Source organism: Tamandua tetradactyla, chromosome 23 (assembly GCF_023851605.1).
Source record: "Tamandua tetradactyla isolate mTamTet1 chromosome 23, mTamTet1.pri, whole genome shotgun sequence".
In the NCBI taxonomy this organism is placed as follows: domain Eukaryota; kingdom Metazoa; phylum Chordata; class Mammalia; order Pilosa; family Myrmecophagidae; genus Tamandua; species Tamandua tetradactyla.
The window spans coordinates 12,333,706-12,356,065 of NC_135349.1; the positions used below are offsets into that span (position 1 = coordinate 12,333,706).

Here is a 22,360-nt window from a genome sequence, read left to right on the forward strand (position 1 = left end):
TCTGACTCTAACAATCAGGTCCAACATTAAGAAATCACTGAAATTACTGCGATGTTCCATCATTGGAAATCAGAAAAATATTCCAGGGTGCTTAATATTGCTTAGCTACCCCCAAAACCCAGAACAGAATTCAGGGTATCAAAATCAATAGTGACAGGCAGGCCACGGTGGCTCAGCAGGCAGAGTTCTCACCTGCCATGCTGGAGACCCGGGTTCGATTCCCGGTGCCTGCCCATGCAAAAAAAAATAAAAATAAAAAATAAAAAATAGTGACACAAAAAAGTAAATTTTAAAATTACTCAATTTGCAAAAAAAAAAAAAAATCCTTTGAGGAATAACTAATGGATGACATATTTGTCTTAGGATTTGGTAAAGAGAGAAGGCAAATATAGTCCCTGAGTTTGGTACTGAGTCTCCTCCCCATTCTTAAACTTGATACCATTTGTGCTATTTTATTTATTGCAGGCAAAGTTAAATGTACTAATATTTCAGGATTTTAGCTCCTCTAAGGTGATTCAGTTTTTACTGACTGGTAAACCAGTCCTGAGTACAACTGAAGAGAGAATTTATCTTCATTTTTTTGGATCATGTTTTCTTCCTCTAGGATGCTTCATCTAGGATTTTATACACAAAATATATGTATATATTTTAGAGAAGTTGGAGGTTTACAGAGAAAGCATCCAGACACTAGAGTTCCCATATACCACCCTATTACTATACTTTTTTTATTTTTTGCATGGGCAGGCATTGGGAATCAAACCCGGATCTCCGGCATGGCAGGCGAGAACGCTGCCACTCAGCCACCGTGGCCCGCCCTGTTACTATACTTTTAACATCTTTTATTAATGTGGTAACTTTGTTAGAATTGATGCATGAACATTTTAATAATTGTACTATTAACTCCAGTTCATAGTTTATGTTAGCGTTCACCATTTCTGTTGTACAACCTGTGGCTTGTTTGGCTTTTTAAATTTTTATTCTAGTAACACATATACAACCCAAGATTTCCCCCTTTTAACCACATTCAAATATATAACTCAGGGCTGTTAATTACATTCACAATGTCAGGCTACCATCACCACCATCCGTTACTAAAACTTCTCTGTAACCCCAAATAAAAATTCTGTACAATTTAAGCATTAACTTAATGTATGGTATATGCATACAATGGAATATTATTCTGCCCTGAAAAAGAGTGAGCTGCTGATACAAGGTACACTGTGGATGAACCTTGACAACACTGCACTAGACACAAGAAGCCAGACACAGAAGGTCACCTCTTGTAGGATTCCAGCTTTAGGAAATGGTCAGCACAGGAAAGTGCCTAGAGACAGAAGGCAGGCTGGTGGTGGCCAGGGGTTGGGGGAAGGGGAGAAAGGAGAGCTACTGCCCAATAGGGTGTGGGGCTTCCTTTTGGGGTGATGAAAATGTTTTGGAACTAGATGGAATGGATGGTTACACAACACTGGATGTACTAAAGGCCACTGAATTGTACATTTTACAATGGTTCATTTTATGTTAGGTGAATTTCATCTCAATAAAATTTTTCTTAAGTATTTCAAGGGCCTCCTTCTGTGGAATTGTAGGAATAAAAGTATCTCAAGTGCCACTTGTGACTGAGGATGGTGGTTCAAAATGGAGGGGACCAGCTGCCAGGTTGGCACCTTATGATGGCTCTGAAACTGGGCCATGTAAATATCATGCTTTATCCGTAGACCTGGCCAGGCCTCACTGACTGCGAGGATGGACGAATCTGCACAAATCCACCCTCCCTAATGGACAAACTGGTCCGAAAATACGTGCCCTTCCTGACTGTGAGCTGGTGGCATCGTCCTGACTGGAAAGTGTCTCTGTTCATGCACGATTAAGGCCACTCAGCTTCCAATAGTGCTGGCGCAGGTAAAACACGGCAGAAATTCTCACAGACACAATCGATGCCTGAGCTGTTCTTGTTATTTAAGTGGAGGATTAGGGAATTAGTCAAAGGTAGAAGGACGGAAATTAAGGTCACAAGTAATTCCAGTACTGCAGGCACAGTTTCATTCTTTTCTATTTGCTTTTGCTACTTGTTCTTTCTCTATAATAATTTTTCTTACCAGAATGGAGACCCCAGGGTAAATTATGATTTTTTTTTATTACTCTTTGGTTTTGTCTGTAATGTGTCTTGTGGCTGACAGTGTGTTTGGTTCTCACTGAATGGAGTTTGACCCATTCTCTGATGGTGGGTGTGCTGGTTTGAAAGGATATATGGACCCTAGAAAAGCCATGTTTTAATCAAAATTCCATTTTGTAATGGCAGAATAATCCCTATTCAGTACTGTATGTTTGAATCTGTAATTAGATCATCCCCCTGGAGATGTGATTTAATCAAGTGTGGTTGTTAAGCTGGATTAGGTGATGACATGTCTTCACCTATTTGGGTGGGTCTTGATAAATTTCTGGAGCTATATAAAAGAGGAAACATTTTGGAGATTGGGAGATTCAGAGAGAGCAGAGCAGAACAACATAGCCACGAGAAGCAGACAGCCCACAAGCCAGCAACCTTTGGAGATGAAGAAGGAAAAGGCCTGCCAGGGAGCTTCATGAAACAGGAAGCCAGGAGAGAAAGCTAGCAGATGATGCAGTGTTCACCATGTGCCTTTCCAGCTGAGAGAGAAGCCCTGACTGTGTTCGCCCTGTGCCTTCTCACTTGAGAGAGAAACCCTGAACTTCATCAGCCTTCTTGAACCACGGTATCTCTCCCTGGATGCCACAGATTGGACATTTCTATAGACTTGCTTTAATTGGGACATTTTCTCAGCTTTAGAACTGTAAACCAGCAATTTATTAAATTCCCCTTTTTAAAAAGCTATTCTGTTTCTGGTATATTGCATTCCAGCAGCTAGCAAACTAGAACAGATTTTGGTACCAGAGAGTGGGGTGCTGCTGCAGTTTGCAAATACCAAACATGTTGGAATAGCTTTTTAAATGGATAAGGGGAAGAATCTGGAGGAACTGTGAGAAGCTTGATAGAGAAGGCCTAGAATGCTTTGAAGAGACTGTTGGTAGAAATCTAGACTCTGAAGATACCTCTGACGAGGCCTTAGACTGAAATGAAGCACGTGCTATTGCGAACTGGAAGGAAGGTGATCCTTGTTTTAAAATGGCAGATAATCTGGCAAAGTTGGCTAGTGGCTTTGGCTGGAAGGCAGATTTTAAAAGCCATGAACTTGGATATTTAGCAGAAGAGATTTCCAAATTAAATGTGGAAAGTGTAGCCTGGCTTTTCCTCCCAGTTTATAGTGAAATGTGACAGGAAAGAGATGAGCTGAGAACTGAACTCTTGGATACAAAGAAACCAGAAACTGAAGTTCTGGAAAATTCTGGGCCTCCAGAAAAGGAGACTCCAGAGAACAGTGCTCCATGTGAGGATTTGACCAGATGTGGAACCAGTCAGCCATTTCAGAGAAAGCCAGGATCGACATGGAGTTATCCAGGAAGGATTTGTGGAAACTCCTTATGTCTGATGGGCATGATCCAAGGCTACTGCATAGAAAGCCAGTGAGAGTGCTGGGGGACCTGTATAAACTGCCTGTCCGGACTGGGGGGCTCAGAGAAGGGACACATTGGAGGAAAAATAACTTCAGAGGCAAAACCATGGAGACTGAGGTCTGAAGTCAACAAGCCTCGGGCCAGGAGAGCGAACCCACCTAAGCCCGTGGAGAGGGTGAGTTTGCCCCAAAGGCAGAGGATGGGCCTTCCACCTTGTTGCAGTGGAAGAGTCATGCCGCCTCAGGCCTTGGAGAGGGTGAAGCACATTTTGTGGGGTTTGGGGACAGCCTGGCTGCCACCACGTGGAGGGGTTGAGCGTGTGCCCCGGAGAAGGTAAAGAGCCCAGGTGTGGCCCCAATGCTTGGAGAGGGTGGAGCTGAGAAAAAGGTGGTATCCCCAATCTCCCCCAAGAAGTCCCAAGGTTGTATTCAGAGAGAGGCAAGCCACTGCATAAGCCCTTGGAAAGGGTGGGACTGCTGCTTTCAGAAGCCCTGAAGATAAATGACTCTCAGATTTTGAAATCTAATGGACTTTGCCCTGCAGGTGTTTGAAACTGTATGGGTCCGGTGACCCCTGCGTTCCTTTCTCCCTATGGAAATGTGTATATGTATCCTATGAATGTTCCTCCTTTGTATGTTGGCAGCAAATAACTTGTTATTAATCTTGTATTTGAAATGTTGCTGGAATCGTTTAAGGTTCTCTGATATTGTTGTGGAATCAATGTATTTTGTATGTGGGGAAAACATGTCTTTTTTAGGGTCTAGAGGGTGGAATGTGCTGGTTTGAAAGGATGTATGGACCCTAGAAAAGCCATGTTCTAATCAAAATTCCATTTCGTAATGGCAGAATAATCCCTATTTAGTACTGTATGTTTGAATCTGTAATTAGATAATCTCCCTGGAGATGTGATTTAATCAAGTGTGGTTGTTTAGCCGGATTAGGTGACGACATGTCTCCACCTATTTGGGTGGGTTTTGATAAGTTTCTGGAGCTATATAAAAGAGGAAACATTTTGGAGATTGAGAGATTCAGAGAGAGCAGAGAATGCTGAAGCACCACGAAGCAGAGAGTCCACCAGCCAGCGACCTTTGGAGATGAAGAAGGAAAATGCCTCCCAGGGAGCTTCATGAAACAGGAAGCCAGGAGAGTAAGCTAGCAGATGACGCGTGTTCGCCATGTGCCCTTCCAGCCGAGAGAGAAGCCCTGACTGTGTTCGCCCTGTGCCTTCTCACTTGAGAGAGAAACCCTGAACTTCATCAGCCTTTTTGAACCACGGTATCTCTCCCTGGATGCCACAGATTGGACATTTCTATAGACTTGCTTTAATTGGGACATTTTCTCAGCCTTAGAACTGTAAACTAGCAACTCATTAAATTCCCCCTTTTAAAAAGCCTTTCTGTTCCTGGTATATTGCATACTGGCAGCTAGCAAACTAGAACAGTGGGGCCCTTAGATTGCTCCCACGTTTTTGCTGTTATAAATAGTGATGAGACTTTTTTTTCCCCATAAAAATTAACTTCATAAAACCACTTTTAGAATTGAAATAGATGAAGTACAAAGGAGGAATCAAATCAGGACAGGAACATGTATTAAATCTCACAACTCCCCTAAACCACAACAAATTCAGACCTGGTGAGTTTTCATGTAGCGTGACATTATCTCTAAATAACACACTCAGCAAAACAAAGAAACAAAAAAAACCCAAATACTACTTCATGGGGATAAATGATTAAGTTATCTTAAAAGCATTTGGATGGTTTATATATTTTCCAAATACTGCTGTATGCTTGTTAAATGATGGTTCTGACAAAAAAAAAAATGACAATTGCAATTGCTTAATGCTATTTTATAATTCAGATTTTAATTATTCAAAATCACATTGGTTCAGATAAGTGAGTTTATGGAATGCTAGACAAGAATTATATATGTTATAACATTAATTCAGAAACCTCATAACATTATTAAATATGAAAATAAAAGAAACTTGTTGCTCATATTAGGAAGACACTATGGATCAGTTCATACCCAGCAGCAGGACAAAAACATTTTTAATTTACTAGATGGATCACAGTTAGAGGAAATATGTACATTCTTTTAACTAAATGGGTTGAAAATCCTCACAAAACCAGGATAAGCTGTCTTGTGTAATTTTCACTAAAATCAGAAGTTTTCAAAAAACTTTTAATTGTAAAAGACTATTTTAGAATAATTGTAAAAGACTATTTTAGAATATGTTTATAACTACTTGAATGTGTTTTATACACAAACAAACAGATTATAGGTCAGGTTATAAATATTTTAAAGAAAATACACATAATAGATCTTAAAAAATAAATCTTCACCAAATCACCACTTTCAACTTCACTTACTTTAGATATTTGCACTTAAATTGGCTTCCCTGATTCTAGTACCAGTCAGATGTGGGATTTTTTTTTTTTTTGAGATTTTTTTTTTTTAATTGTGAATAACAAAACAAAAAAGCAATAAGTTTCAAAGCACACCACAGCAATTAGTTATAGAACAGATTTCAGAGTTTGGAACGGGTTACATTTACACAATTTTATGTTTTTCCTTTAGACTGCTCCAAGGGACTGGAGACTAAAAGAAATACCAATATAATGATGCAGGAGTCATACTCATTTGTTAAATCTTGTCTTCTCTTTTATAACTCCACCTTCTCCTTTGATCTTTTAAAAAAATATTTATTTTTGTTAATGATGTATATTATAGATTCCCATACCATGTAATCATCCAAAGTGTACAATGGTTTACAATATCATCATATGGCTGTGCATTGATCATTAGAATTGCCTTTTCTTTTCCTTTTTGTGAAAAATAATGTTCATACAAAAAAGCAATAAATTTCAAAGCACATTGCAACAATGTGTTGTAGAACAGATTTCAGAGTTTGGTATGGGTTACAATTCCATAATTTTAGGTTTTTACTTCTAGCTGCTCTAAGATACTGGAGGCTAAAAGAAATATCAATATACTGACTCAACAATTATACTCATTTGTTAAACCCTACCTTCTCTATATAACTCCTCACCATCAACTTTGATCTTTCTCCCACTCTTTAAGGGTATTTGGGCTATGCCCATTCTAACTTTTTTATATTGGAAGGGGCTGTCAATAATATAGGGTAGGGAGATGGAACTATCTGATGTTCTGGAGAGGCTGGGCCCTCCAGGTTTCAGGACTTATCTGGTCTGGGAACCCATTTGGAGGTTGTAGGTTTCTGGAAAGTTAGCCTACTGCCTGGAACTGTTGGAGAATCTTATTTAACAACCTACGTGTTCTTTAGGATTGGCAGGAAAGGTTTGGGTTTGGCAAGTTACGATAGGTAGCAAAGTTTAACTGAAGCGTGTGTAAGAGTGACTTCCAGAGTAGCCTTTCGACTCTCTGTGAACTCTCTCAGCCACTGATCAGATGCTATTTTTCCATCATACTGTAGTAGGAGATGGAATGTGTTTTTCAGTGAACTCATCCTTCCCTTTCCCCCCTGTATTCAACACCCCTTCTCTTCCATTCTTTCCTCCCTTGTAGGTGCATAGTTTGGTTCAACTGTCAGCCAGGACTAACTTGCAGAGCTTAACCAAGCTGTCTGCAAAGCTCAAAGCACTGGGGTAGTGATGGGAACACGGGCTGCTGCTCTTACACACACACATTTAAATTTCCATCTTTTCCCCATGATGATCCTTTCAGAAAGGAGAACCACGTTCCAGTAATGTGAATGTGACAAGGCTTTGGGCCTGAACTAACCTTCCATTTTCACCTCAGCTTCGGGATCCTTGCTTGATTCTGAAGGGACAAGCTGAGTAGAATCTTGAAAATGAAAAAAAAAAAAAAAGTTCTAAAATGACATTTGTTATTATTGTCCTGATGTTCCAATAAGTTGCTGTTCCTAAACTTAAAAAAGTAGATTCGAAGGCTAACTGGCATTTCTAATACATTTCATATTTAATACACATAAAAGTACTTTTTAGTTTTATAAAAGGATATTATGGAATGCTAGCATCACCCACATTAACAGGCACAGAGTATCCTTCTGTTCAGGTATTCAGAGTCCTGTGCCCAATGATTTCCTATTGTCATCAGGAATTACCAGGATTAAAAAAATCCATTTGCTTTTGTTCACAATTCCCCACTTATCAGCTGCCAGCAGCCCCACAGTGGCTCATTATTATTATTACATGGAAGCACAATCAATACCTCTGGTGGACAAGGTTTAGAGCATATGTGTTAAATTGTCTATACAGACAAAAAAGTATTCATAAACCCTGGTTAGAGGAGAAACAAATAAAATTCCCACCTGGCTAGAGATGACTCCCTGATCTCTTGCTCATTTTTGAAAGGTTTGCTAAAGATTATATTTAACTGTTATAAATGAAGAAAGATTAGAACTCAAAACAAATTTAGCTTAAAAAAACATAAGTTTTTTGTTGACCCAACAAATTAGGTAATTAGCATTAGGTAAATTAGGAAGCTGGCTTTGTGCTCTACGAATTTAGCCCAGCTGAATAGGCTTTTATAAACATACAAATTTTTAAAGTCTTAAAAAAAAAAAAAGCCAAACGAACTCAGCTCCACCCTAAATGGACTTCCTACTGTACTGTACTGAGATTAAAAAAAAAAAACAAAAAAAAACAGAGTTGTTTAGAACTAAATTATTTCAAAAGTCAACATCTGAACTTCCAGGGAAGATGGCAGATTAGGGAGCTTCTGGACTCCACCTCCCGAAACAGCTATTAAACAGGCAGGAACTGCCTGAAACAACTATTTTGAAAATCCAGGGAATAGTGGGAGGAAGAGGCTGGTAAATTATTGTGAAGAAAGGTAAATTGCTCTCTCTTTGCAGAGGCTGCCGGCACCCATCCCCCACTCTTGTGGCAGGCCCTCACAGGGTCCAGCCCCTGGCCGGCTGCTGGTAACAGAAAGAGACAAAACAACCCTCTTCCCCAAGAATAGGAGTGGGAATGGCTGACCAGGGATCAGATTGTGGCTTTTGATTAGCCAATGTGGATGGCTGGGTCCCAGCCCTGAGGGCAGTCATAGTGTCAACCTGCCTTGGGCAGGGGTGGAGGTGGTAGAGATTTAAAGACACAGGCCTTCCCCAGGGCTGCGAGAAAAAGTTAGCTGGACGGTGGTATTTGTGAGCAGGCCAGGAAAGCTCACTCTGGGGAGCCATCAGAGAAGTTTTCCATGCCCTTCCTGACCACCCCCCGCCACCACACACACAGGATACTCTGGAATTGGTCTGTACCCCCTTTGTGGGAAGGTCCCCCTGGGAACCCTCCTCCCAGAATTTGTACTTCAGGAAAAAGCAGCATGAGAAAGCAAAAGGAGTCTAAAAAATTGTAGAGGTGGACAATCTGGGACAAAGGCCTACTGGCTTCAGGTATACTAGAGAGGGAGGTTTGTCCCCTGGAAAACAGAGGGGACAAACTCCTGTAAACAAGGAGAGTCCAAAACTGCTAACAAGCAAATGCCAGGATAAGACAGAGACCCAGTAAGATGGGGAAAACCCTGCACAGTGCATTGGCCTTTGGCAGACTTTTCTGAGAGGATGGCTGAAGCTCAAGAAAATCTGTTTTAACACCAGCTGGTTACAAAAACCAGGAAACAGATAACCCAGGGAGTAAATCCCAGAGTTAACATTTTAAAATATTAAAATATGCACTGTGCAGGGCAGACAACAGTGGTTCAGTGGCAGAGTTTTCGTCTGCCAAGCCAGAGATGCGAGTTTGTTCCCGGTGCCTGCCCATGAAAAAAAAAAATGTACAGTGTGCAACAAAAAAGTACAAGACGAACAAAGAAACAGGAAATGATGGCCTATTCAAAGGAAGAGGATAAAAATACAGAAAATGCTAATGACGAAGATATGAATGTAGACATACAAAATGAAACTTTAAAAAAGAAGATCTTAAAAATGCCTAAGGAAATGAAGGAAAGTACAGAGAAAGAATTATAGGATATTGGGAAGACAATTAATGAACAATATGAGAGTCTAAGTAAAGAGTTAGAAATTTAAAAAAAGAGCCAAATAGAACTCCTAGAGTTAAAGACCACAATAACTGAAATGAAAAATGCCCAGCAGAGTTTTAAAAGCAAAATGGAGCTGGCAGAAGAAAGTATCAGTAAACTTGAAGGCAAGACATTTGAAATGAGTCAGACAGAGGAGCAGAAAGAAAAAAGAATATTAAAAGAGAAATAGCCTAAGGCAGCTATGGGGCACCATCAAATACGCCAACCTACGCATTATGGGAGTGCCCGGAGGAGAAGAAACATAAAGGGACAGAAGGAATAGTCATGGAAATAGCGACACAGAACTTTCCAAGCTCAGCAAAAGATGTTAAATATGTACATCTCAGAAGCTCAGAAAACGCCAAACAGGATAAACATGAGGAAAAATACCCTCTGCCATATACTGATCATACTATCAAATGCAAAAGACAAGGAGAGAATTTTGAAAGCTGCAAGAGAAAAGCAATGTGTTACACACAACGGAATTCCAATAGAATTGAGTGCAGATTTCTCATCAGAAACCAGGGAGGCAAGAAGGTGATAGGCTGAAATATTTCAAATGCTGAAGGAAAACAACTACCATGAAGAATTTTATATCCAGCCAGACTCTCTTTCAAAAAATGAGGGTAGGATGAGCCATGGTGGCTCAGCAAGCAGAGTTCTCATCTGCCATGCCTCAAGACTAGGGTTCAATTCCCGGTGCTTACCCAGGTGGAAAAAGAGAGAGAGAGAGAGAGAGAGAGAGAGAGAGAGAGAGAGAAGGTAATAGGGCAGTACAACAATAGCTCAGTGGCAGAATTCTCACCTCCCATGCCAGAGCCCTGGGTTCGATTCCCTGAGCCTGCCCATGCAAAAAAAAGAAAGAAAGAGGGTATGATTAAGATATTTTCAGATAAACCAAACAGAGGGAGTACATCAGCACTAAACCTGCCCTATGAGCAATGATAAAGAGAGTTCTTCAGACTGAAACAAAAGGATACTAAGCAGTGATTCAAACCAGCATAAGGAAATAAAGACCTGCCATAAAGGTAACCATTTGAGTAACTACAAACGCCAGTATTATTGTATTATATGGTATGTAACTCTACTTCTTACTTCCTACAGGTGTTAAAATGCAAATGCATAAAAAGTGATGATAAATCTAGGTTGTTGGATATACAATATACAAAGATATAAGAGGTAATAAAAAAAAAGTAGGGGGAGACAGAAAGGTATAGGAAAAGTACATGTGCATACTATTGAAGTTAAGTTGGTATCAAACCAAATATAATTGTTATATATTTAGGATGTTAAATTTTAACTCTATGGTAACCACAAGGAAAACAGATGAAAAATATTTGCAGATAGAAATGAGAAAGCACTCAATATGGTACAACACAAGAAAGCAAATAAATACAAAAGTAGGCTTTAACAAAATAAGGGGCAAAAAAAGGTATAAGATTTACAAAGGTTAAATAACAAAATGGCAGAAGAAAGACCTGCATTATCACTAGTGGCTTTAAGTATAAATGGATTAAACTCTTCGGTCAAAAGGCAGAGAATGGCAGAATGGATAAAAAAAAAGCATGGCTCAACTATATGCTGCTGTCAAGAGACTCACCTTAAAGTCAAAGATACAAGTAGGTTGTTAGTGAAAGGATGGAAAAATATATACTATGCAAGTAGTAACCAAAAGGGATCGGAGTGGCTATACTAACATTGGATAAAGTAAACTTTAAGTAAAAAAACAGTTAAAAGGGACAAAGATGGTCATTACATACTAATAAAGGAAAAATTCAACTGGAAGATGTAACAAGTATAAATATATGCACCTAACAGCAGAGCCTCAAAATATAGCAAGCAAATACAGATTTGAAGGGAGAAATTGACGGCTCTACATTAATGGGAGACTTTGACATATTACTCTCAATAATGGATGGAACACCTAGTCAGAAGACTAGTAAGGAAGTATAGGACTTGCATGACTCATTAAATCAATTAGATCTAATACATCCATAGAGTACTGGACCCAGCAAAAACAGAATACACGTTCTTCTTGGGGAGCCATGTGCCCAAGATATAAGAGGTATCCTTATATCCTGGCTCATTCTCCAGGATGGACCACAGGTTAGGTCTATTTATTGAGACAAAACAAGTCTCAATAAATACAAAAATATTGACATCATACAATGGATATTCTCTTACCATGAAGGAATTAAGCTAGAAAGCAATAAGAGGAAGAAAGGGGAAAATCTGCCAACCTACTCTGACTCTAGAAGAAACAGAAGATCTCAACAAACCCATAACTAGTAAAGAGATTGAATCAGTGATCAAAAACCTCCGAATGAAGAAAATCCCAGGACCACATGGTTTCATAGGGAAATTCTATCAAACATTCCAAGAAGACTTAACTCCAATTCTGCTCAAACGTCCAAAAAATTCAAGAGGAGTGTGCTGATTTGAAAGGATGTATGTACCCTAGAAAAGCCTTGCTTTAATCAAAATCCCATTTCGTAAAGGCAGAATAATCCCTATTCAGTATTGTATGTAATGAGATCATTTCCCTGGAGATGTAACCCAATCAAGAGTGGTTGTTAAACTGGATTAGGTAGAGGCATGTCTCCACCCATTTGGGTGGATCTTGATTAGTTTCTGAAGTCCTATAAAAGAGGAAACATTTTGGAGAACGAGAGATTCGGAGAGAGCAGAGAACGCTGCAGCACCACGAAGCAGAGAGTCCTTTGGAGATGAAGAAGGAAAATGCCTCCCAGGAAGCTTCATGAAACCAGAAGCCAGGAGAAGAAGCTAGCAGATGATGCCATGTCTGCCATGTGCCCTTCCAGATGAGAGAGGAACCCTGACCATGTTCACCATGTGCCTTTCCAGATGAGAGAGAAACTGTGTTCGCCATATGCCTTCTCAAATGAGAGAAACCCTGAACTTCATCAGCCTTCCTGAACCAAGGTATCTTTCCCTGGATGCCTTTGAGTGGACATTTCTATAGACTTGTTTTAATTGGGACATTTTCTCGGCCTTAGAACTGTAACCTAGCAACTTATTAAATTCCCCTTTTTTAAAGCCATTCCATTTCTGGTATATTGCATTCCAGCAGCTAGCAAACTAGAACACTATCCAATAGAACAAAATATTTGGAAACTAAATATCTGATAAAGGATTAATATCCAGTATATATAAAGAAATCCTTCAATTTAACAACAAAAAGGCAAACAACTCAGTTAAAAAATGGGCAAAAACTTGAACAAGCACCTCTCCAAAGAAGATATACAAATGGCCAGAAAGCACATGAAAAGATGCTCAATATCATTAGCCATCAAAGAAATGCAAAGCAAACCACAATGAATATGATTTCACACCCATTAAAATGGAAAAATAACAAGTGTGGAGAGGATGCAGAGAAATAGGAACATTCACTCATTGCTAGTGGCAATGTAAAATGGTGCAGCTTCTATGGAAAACAGTTTAGCAGTTCCTCAGAAAACTAGGTATAGAACTACCACATGACTTAGCAATCCCACTACTAGGTATATACTCAAAATAATTGAAAGCAGGGGCTCAAACAGGTATTTGCACGCTGATGTTCACAGCAGCATTACTCACAATTGCCAAAAGATGGACGCAACCCAAGTGTCCATCAACCAATGAATGGATAAACAAATGTATATACATAGAATGGAATATTACTCAGTAGTCCAAAGGAGTTAGCTCCTGATGTGTGCAACAACATGGATGAACCTTGAAGACATGTTGAGTTAAATAAGCCAGATACAAAAGGACAAGTACTGTATGATCCTACTGATTTGAAACAATCAGAATACACAAACTCACAAAATCAGGATCTAGAAAATAGTTTACAGGGGATGGGGTGGGGATAGGGAATGAGAAGTTAAGGCTTAAAATGTACAGGGTTCCTATTTGGAATGATGGAATGTTTTGGTAATGGATGCTGGTGATGGTGGCACAACATGTGAATGCAATTAACAGCACTGAAATATATATTTGTTCTAGTTTGCTAGCTGCCAGATGCAATATACCAGAAACAGAACGGCTGTTAAAAAGGGGAATTTAATAAGTTACTAGTTTACACTACTAAGGCTGAGAAAACGTTCCAATTAGAACAAGTCAATAGAAATGTCCAATCAAAGGTATCCAGGGAAAGATCCCTTGGTTCAAGAAGGCTGATGAAGTTCAGGGTTTCTCTCTCAAGTGAGAAGGCACATGGTGGACACAGTCACAGTTTCTCTCTCATCTGGAAAGGCACATGGTGAGCATGGCTTCCTGCTCTCTCTCCTGGCTTCCTGTTTCATGAAGCTCCCCGGGAGGTGTTTTCCTTCTTCATCTCCAAAGGTCGCTGACTATGGACTCTCTGCTTCGTGGGGCTGCAGCATTCTCTGCTCTCTCCGAATCTCCTTCATTCTCCTAAATGTTTCCTCTTTTACAGGACTCCAGAAATTTATCAAGACCCACCCAAATGGGTGGAGACATGTCGTCACCTAATCCAGCTTAATAACCACTCTTGATTAAATCACATCTCCAGGGAGATGATCTGATTACAGTTTCAAACATACAGTATTGATAGGGATTATTCTGCCTTTATGAAATGGGATTTTGATTAAAACATGGCTTTTCTAGGGGACATACATCCTTTCAATCCAGCACAATATCTGAATATGATTAAAAGGGGAAATGTTAGATTGTATATATGGTAACAGAATAAAAAAATTTTTTTTAATCCATGGAATGACACTACAACACAAGCAATGAATCCTAAATTAAACTATGGTCTTTAACTAATAGTACAATTATAAAAAATTGCTCTCAACAATTGTAACAAATGTCCCACACCAATGCAAGTACTGGTGGTGGGGTGGTGTATGGGAGTCCTGTATTTTATGCACGATTGTTCTGTAAACCCACAACTTCTTAATAAAGGGGAAAAAAGTCATTATCCAATGAAGTGATTGAGCCTCTATTGAACATTAGTTCTACCACTGACTGCTAAATAGGGTTTTTTCCAAAATATAGCTTATCTATTAAAAAATTGACCAAACAAGATTGTAACTAGCTCTAAGAAACAGAAGTAAAATGATAAGCAAGTGGAACCAATTTAAACTGAACTTGAAAGATCACCTTCCCCCAACCCCAAGGAGGTCAAATATTAAGTTGATGAGAAAGAAAATAAGCAAAAAACAAACAGAAGGAAATGGCCAAAAGACACATGAAGAGATGCTCAATGTCCCTGGCCATTAGAGAAATGCAAATCAAAACCACAATGAGATATCATCTCACACCCACCAGAATGGCCATTATCAACAAAACAGAAAATGACAAGTGCTGGAGAGGATGCGGAGAAAGAGGCACACTTATCCACTGTTGGTGGGAATGTCAAATGGTGCAACCACTGCGGAATGCAGTTTGGCGGTTCCTCAAAAAGCTGAATATAGAACTGCCATACGACCCAGCAATACCATTGCTGGGTATCTACTCAAAGGAATTAAGGGCAAAAACTCAAACGGACATTTGCACACCAATGTTTATAGCAGCGTTATTTACAATTGCAAAGAGATGGAAACAGCCAAAATGTCCATCAACAGACGAGTGGCTAAACAAACTGTGGTATATACATACGATGGAATATTATGCAGCTTTAAGGCAGGATAAACTTATGAAGCATGTAATAACATGGATGGACCTAGAGAACATTATGCTGAGTGAGTCTAGCCAAAAACTAAAAGACAAATACTGTATGGTCCCAATGATGTGAATCGACACTCAAGAATAAACTTGGAATATGTCATTGGTAACAGAGTTCAGCAGGAGTTAGAAACAGGGTAAGATAATGGGTAATTGGAGCTGATGGAATACAGACTGTGCAATAGGACTAGATACAAAAACTCAAAAATGGACAGCACAATAATACCTAATTGTAAAGTAATCATGTTAAAATACTGAATGAAGCTGCATCCGAGCTATAGGTTTTTGTTTTGTTTTGTTTTGTTTGTTTTGTTCTTATTATTATTACTTTTATTTTTTTTCTCTATATTAACATTCTATATCTTTTTCTGTTATATTGCTAGTTCTTCTAAACCGATGCAAATGTACTAAGAAACGATGATCATGCATCTATGTGATGATGCTAAGAATTACTGATTGCATATGTAGAATGGTATGATTTCTAAAAAAAAAAAAAAAAAAAATGGTCAGCACAATACTGCCTAATTGTAATGTAATTATGTTGGAACGCTGAATGAAGCTGCATCTGAGCTATAGTTTTTTTTTTGTTTTTTTTTTTCTCATATATTTTTGTACTTTTTATTTTTATTTGTGTTTTCTCTCTGTGTTATCACTTTATTTCTTTTTCTGTTGTTGTGCTATTTCTTTCTCTAAATCGATGCATATGTACTGAGAAATGGTGACCATACACCTATGTGATGATATTAAGAATTACTGATTGCATATGTAGAATGGATTGATTTCTAAATGTTGTGTTAGTTAATTTTTTTTAATTAATAAAAAAAAATAAAAAAATAAAATAAAAAAAAACAGAAGGTAAATAATGACAAGAGTCAACTTGTCTTCTTGATTTAAAACAATTTGGTTCAAATGACTAATTTTATAAATAAATAACCAATTCTAAAATTGTGCACTATTCACAGTATAAGCTCTTGACAAAATCTATGAAATTTGGTGGGTCAGAGAACTGCGTAAATTGCTCAAGAGACCACTGGAACTGTTTTCTACAATAAAGAACTCCAGACCCTACAGCAATCACCTCCTTGGGTGACATTCTTGACTTAAGAGAAAAAGACAAAATCATTTGGGTCTTAAGAGAGATGCACAATTCCGAAAAGGCAGAATAGTCTTGTCTGTAAACTAACAAAATTGTTCCATGTCTATAGTTTGCAGAGAAAATCTTCATTAATTGTATTTGGACATATAAAAACCTCTTTAAGAGTTCAGGCCTAAAATATGATGCTCAAGATAAAGATATATACATGATGGGAGAGAAGTATTATCAAATTTTATTTTTAACTCAAGAATTTCCTATAATACTATTCAGTGTGTTCAAAAGGATTTTTTTTTAATGCATATAGAGAAGAGTTATTTATTGTCTCCCCTGAAGCAAAGCCACCATGTTGATTTTTTCTATGCGCGGAAAATAAATTTCAACCAAAAAAAAAAAAAAAAAGAAATAAAACAATTCCTGAACCAACACATTGTTAGACCTGAGATATCCAAAATTACTTGGAAGTGGCACAGGGGCTGATGAGAACAGTATTTTAGGAGTATTTTCTCTGGCCCTCCTGTTTCATTTTTCGTTTTTTCTTTATTAGAGGAAACCCATGATTGGGTTTACAGAACAATCTTGCATAAGATACAGGACTCCCATACACCATCCCACCAGCAATACTTGCATTGGTGTGGGACTTTGGTTAAACTGATGACAGCACATTTTTATAATTGTACTAATAATTACAGATCATAGACCTTGGTTTAACTTACAGTTCACTGTAGATGCAGCGGTTTTTTTTTAAAAAAGTTTTATTGTATTACCATATATACCATCTAATATTTCCCTTTTTAATCATATTCAGCTACATATTTCAATGCTGTTAACTGCATTCACAAAGTTGTGCTACCATCACACCGGCCATTACCAAAACATTTCCATCATGTTCAAAAGGAGTTTGGTATGTCACATCAAGAAAACAAAACGGAGTAAAGCAATAGGCAGCACCCGGTGAGAGGTTTTCTTAACACTTCTATATCCAGGTGCTTTAAGTAGATTCATCCACAGATCAGAAAAGTAAAAGAGGGATAGAGCCCTTTGTACTACATCTCAGTACTGGGACTCAACCATTTTTCTAAGAAGGCATGCCAGGAAGTCACCTGCTTTCTTTACAAACCTGGGTTTTTAAAAAAAGTGTGTTCTCTGTAATATACTGCAAACCAAACAAACATGAAATAAAATGCCTCCTTTTTCTAACCTTCCATTGATAATTCCATCTCGATTACTTCATTGCTTGTGGAGGAATGGTGGCTTCCTGAAAGGAAAATAAAAAAAATTTGTAACAAGGGCAGAAATGCAAATTAAAAAAAATAAATCATTTAATACAATGCAGACAATTCAAGACCCACACAGGAGTACACATGAAATATTTCTACTCCTTGATATAATTCAAAGCAATGATCCTTCTGATTCCTTACTTTACTCTTTTCCTTTTTCCTTCTATGTCTCCTTTGGAAATGTTCACACGTTTACAAGAGCAGAGGATGCGTATAACCAAGGCCACGTGTCCAGCCCCAGCACCACCATCAATCAACTCGTGGAATCCTGTTTCCTCTGTGCCCACCCCAGCACCCCACTGTTTGTTTAAAGTAAATCCCAGATATCACAGAGTTTGATGTGCAAATATTTTGGTACGTAGAAGTTAGAGACAAGGACTCTCTCTCTCTCTCACATCACTCCAATATCATGATGACCCTCCCCAAATTGAAAATAATTTCTTATCATCACCTATTGTCTAATCATTGATTGTTCAAATTTTCCCAATTGCTTCCAAAACCTTTTTTTATTTGGAAATAGTTTTTAACTTACAGAAAAGTTGCAAACAGAAAAATAGTACAAAGAATATCCGCATACCCTGTACCTAAATTGCATACTGTCAACATTTTACCACTTTTCCTTTATCATTTGTATGCACACTGTTTCTTTCTCTCCATATAGAGATTTATCTATAACTGTCTATCCATATCCATCTACCCATCTCTCGCTCCACATCTATCTACATGTCTGTCTATCCATCTGTCCATTAATATTTACATCATTCGATCTATGAATCTGTCATCATCGTTGCCATTATCTTTATCTATCCATCCATATCTCTATGATTCTATCTATCTAATAAGCTACCTGTCACCTCCATCTGTATCTATCTACCTTATCGATCTATATAGATGTATATACACATTCTTTTTTCTCCGGGACCATTTGAGGGAAAGATCCCTGCTTTATAGCCCTTTACCCATAAATACTTATTATTTCCTAAGTATAGGGATATCTCCTTACATAATCACAGCAAAGGTATAAAAATCAGGAAATTTAATAGTGTTACTTCTCTCTATTCTACATTCACATTTCAATTTTGTCAGATAACTCCAATGTCCTTTATGGCATTTCCCCCTTTCAGTATAGGATTCAGGTTAGGACCAGCCATTAAATTTAATTGTCATGTCCTTTAGTCCCCTTCAACCTGAACAGCTCCCTAGTCTTTCTTTGTCTTTTATGCCGCTGACTTTTTTTTAAGAACAGAAACCCCCTTTTCACCCTTTTGCCGCCCCCCCCCCCCCCATAGACTGTTCCTCATTTTAGGGTCTAATATTTCCTCACAATTAGATTCAGTTCCTGCATCCCCAGGAAAAAAACCACATAGATGATGCTGTGTCCTTCTTAGGTACGTCTAGAGGCCTGCCATGTCCCTCTGCCCTTCACTGGGGATGTTAATTTTGATCACCTGGTTAAGCTGTTGTCTGGTTTCCCCACTGTATAGTGACTGGTTTTCCTCCCTCTTGCAACTAACAAGCGGCTCGTGAAGAAACTTTAAGACCATGCAAATAGTCTACTCCCCATCTAAATTTCTCTCTAGATGAACATCCTTTAATGATTTTTGCTTGATCCAGCCTTTTATGACAATGCAAAATGATGATTCTTCACCTCCAACACTCATCCGCATTTACCAGTTATCATTTGCATTCCACGGTAGGCAATCAATGTCCCTTTGCTGTTGACCTGCCCCCCAAAATCGGGATCCTACAAAGTTAACACACTGCGTTTGGTTGATATGCCCCTTAAATCTCTTTTACTATAAAACAGGTTTCTCTCCATCTTGTTTTTCCCCTTGCCATTTATCTGTTGAAGAAATCCAGTTAAATTGTCCTGTAGTCTCCAGTCTTGGATTTTAGTGACCGCATCTCTGCAGTGTCATATTTTATATGTTCCTGCATCTTCATATTTCCTGCAAATTGTAGTTAGGTTGAGAGGCTGGATCAGATCCGGGTTTGATTGTTTTGGGTAAGCGTCCTAGCTGAAGGTGGTGTGATGTCCTTCCTTTTAGACGACCTCAGAGGACATGATTCTGGTGTTAATATTGACCAAAGAGTTCAGAAACTGCCAGCTCAAATGGTCCACAATCACCTTTTAGGGAATGGTTTTAAGCCATGGCCAGACTGCCAAGATCATTGGTTCATTATGGGTTATAAAATGGTGGATTTATTTTTAAAGCCTTATGTTTATTTCCCAAAAGTCTTAAATTGAAAAAAAAAAAGAATAATTAGCACACATTTTATTTGCTAGGTAAAAGATTGAATCCAAATAAATCTTGATTTTTATTATCAGTGACTAACTATCTTGTATACAAGTATTAACCATTGTTCAAATGGAGGCAACAGAAAAACAACAAGCATTTTACTTCTGGTCTACACTGATGCCAGAGAAAAGCATATGACTTGAGTGAGTATCAAATGCGTTAAAAAAAAAAGGTCTGGTAATCAGTTTTTTAAGTTAAAAATTAAATAATTACAAATTTTATTTTATTCAGATCATAGACACAGGTTTCTCTTATGTTGAGCCTGCTTATTTCCTTTTTTCTTATTATTGTACTGTAATTCGCATAACCTAAAATTCATCCTTTGAATGTGTACAATTCAGTGGGTTTTATTATATTCAAAAGGTTGTGCAACCATCACCACTACCTATTTCTATAAAGTTAAAATGAAATATATAGATATATTTTACTTGTTTATTATCTGTTTTTCCCCATCAGAATGAAAGCTCCTTGAGGGCAGGACTTTCATCTGTTGCCTGTATTCCTTGGTAACTAGAGTTGTGCCTGCACACAGCAGGCATTTAATAAATGTTTTTGTCCTCCACCGGGTGGGCATGAGTTAATGAGCTCTTGAGGCTGCTGTAGAATCTGGTATGGGAAAGAGGCTGCTAGAGAGATACACCATTTTGTGCTTTGAGGGTGAAAGTGGACGGGGGTGGATTCGACTTGCTGGGGTGACAGGGTCCCTGGGGTGCAGGGGTAACCCAGGGCAGCCTTTGGGAAGAGGTAGGGGCCAGCCAGGATCTTGACTGCCGGCCTGCGGGCCTAGTTTGGGCCCGGGACCCTGCGACAGGACACGGAGGCTCCCTGGAGAACGAGAAGGAGGGACTGATCTGAAGACACCTGCAGAAGGCGGAGCCGGAACAGAGGGGAGCGAGAGGAGCCCTGAACCTCTGTACCCGTCTCTGCCAGCTCCCAGGCTCCCTGTGGGCCCGTCCCAGAAAATCTTGCCCAAGTTGGGAGCCCCGTCCAGGGAGGGGTCCCTGCTTTGGAGCCCAGGAGGTGGAGGCGGCTGAGCAGCGGCGGGAGGTCGGCGGCCCCGGGGCGGCTGTTCTGCAGCAGGGCCCGGGCGTGGTCAGAAGCGCAGCTGCCTGGGCCCCGCCTGCTCGAGCGGGCCGGGCTTTCGGATGCCGGCAATGTCCGCCTGGCACGTCTCCTTCTCCTCCTCCTCCTTCTCCAGCGCCCTCTCCGGACGCTCCTTCGTCTTCCGCTGCCGGCATGCGCGCAGGGGCTGGTCTTGAACCTCTTCTTGGGGCGACGCTCCCACACCCGCTCCGACCGGGGGTCCCTTTCCGGATCATCGGAACCCGCCCCTCCCCCCCTTCTGCAGCTTCTTGGACGCGGGGGCCCGGGCGGGAGCACCCCTTCGCTTCTTTGTCATTGACCGCGAGAGGCGTCGGCCCCCGAGGTCTGGACCTGCTGAGGGGGTGAGGCTTGGTGGTCCTGGAACCCGCTGCAGCTGATGTCGGGGGACCCGGGGCCCCTCCTTACTCTGGGCTAATTCCCCTCCGGTTCTCCCTGGCCCTGGGAGAACTTGGGTGATTCCCCCACTTGGCTTTAGCAGAAGCTGGGGATATTCAGGGTTCCACTCTGGCTGTCTTTAGGTGTCCCCAGGCTGGGATCTTGCTGAAGCAGGGTATTTTCATTGCATCTTCATCACCCCAGAAGGGACATCCTGTACCCTCAAGGAAACCCTGTACCCATTAGCAAGCCAGTCCTGCAGGTCCTGGTAACTCCTAATCTACTTTCTGTCTGTAAATTTGCCTGTTCTAGACATTTCATACAAATAGAGTCATACATTACGTGGTCTTTTTCTGGCTTCTTTCATTTAACATGTTTTCAAGCTTCATTGATGTTGAAGCATGCAGCAGCACTCCATTCCTTTTGGTGGCTGAGTAATATTCCACTCTGCGCATATATTACATTTTATTTATCCATTCATCATTGATGGACATTTGGGTTATTCCCACCTTTTTGGTGACTGTGAATAACACACAAGGTTTTGTGTGGACGTTGTTGTCAGTTCTCTTGGGTTTATCCCTAGGAGTGGCATATGGCAACTATAAGTTTTTGAGGAAATACCAAATATTTTCAAAAGTAGCTACACCATTTTACAATACCAGCAGCAATGGATGAAGATTCTAATTTCCCCATATTTTCTCCAACTCTTGTTATTGCCTGTCTTTTTTATTATAATCATCCCAGCGGGTGGGAATAGGTATTACATTGTGGATTTTATTTGCATTTCCCTAATGACTAATGATGCTGAATATCTTTTCATGTGCTTACTGGATATTTTTATTATTTTCTTTGGAGAAAAGAGGTTCTTTCAAAGTCTATTTGAGTCCTTTACTCATTTTTAAAATTAGGTTTTTGTCTTTTTATTGCTGAGTTGTAAGAGATCTTCCTATATTCTGGACACT

The 22,360-nt window shown here is 39.5% G+C and overlaps 1 protein-coding gene across 1 annotated transcript in view; it reads right to left on the reverse strand.

Annotated features, from left to right (window-relative positions):
* GTF2IRD2B (GTF2I repeat domain containing 2B) overlaps nt 1–22,360 on the reverse strand; it is a 100,438-nt gene that overhangs the window by 13,174 nt on the left and 64,904 nt on the right. The window contains exons 10-11 of the mRNA XM_077140283.1: nt 17,541–17,597; nt 7,294–7,356 (exon numbers count right to left, since the gene is read on the reverse strand). Coding sequence (XP_076996398.1) covers nt 7,294–7,356; nt 17,541–17,597 — 120 coding nt within the window. The remainder of the gene's footprint in view (nt 1–7,293; nt 7,357–17,540; nt 17,598–22,360) is intronic.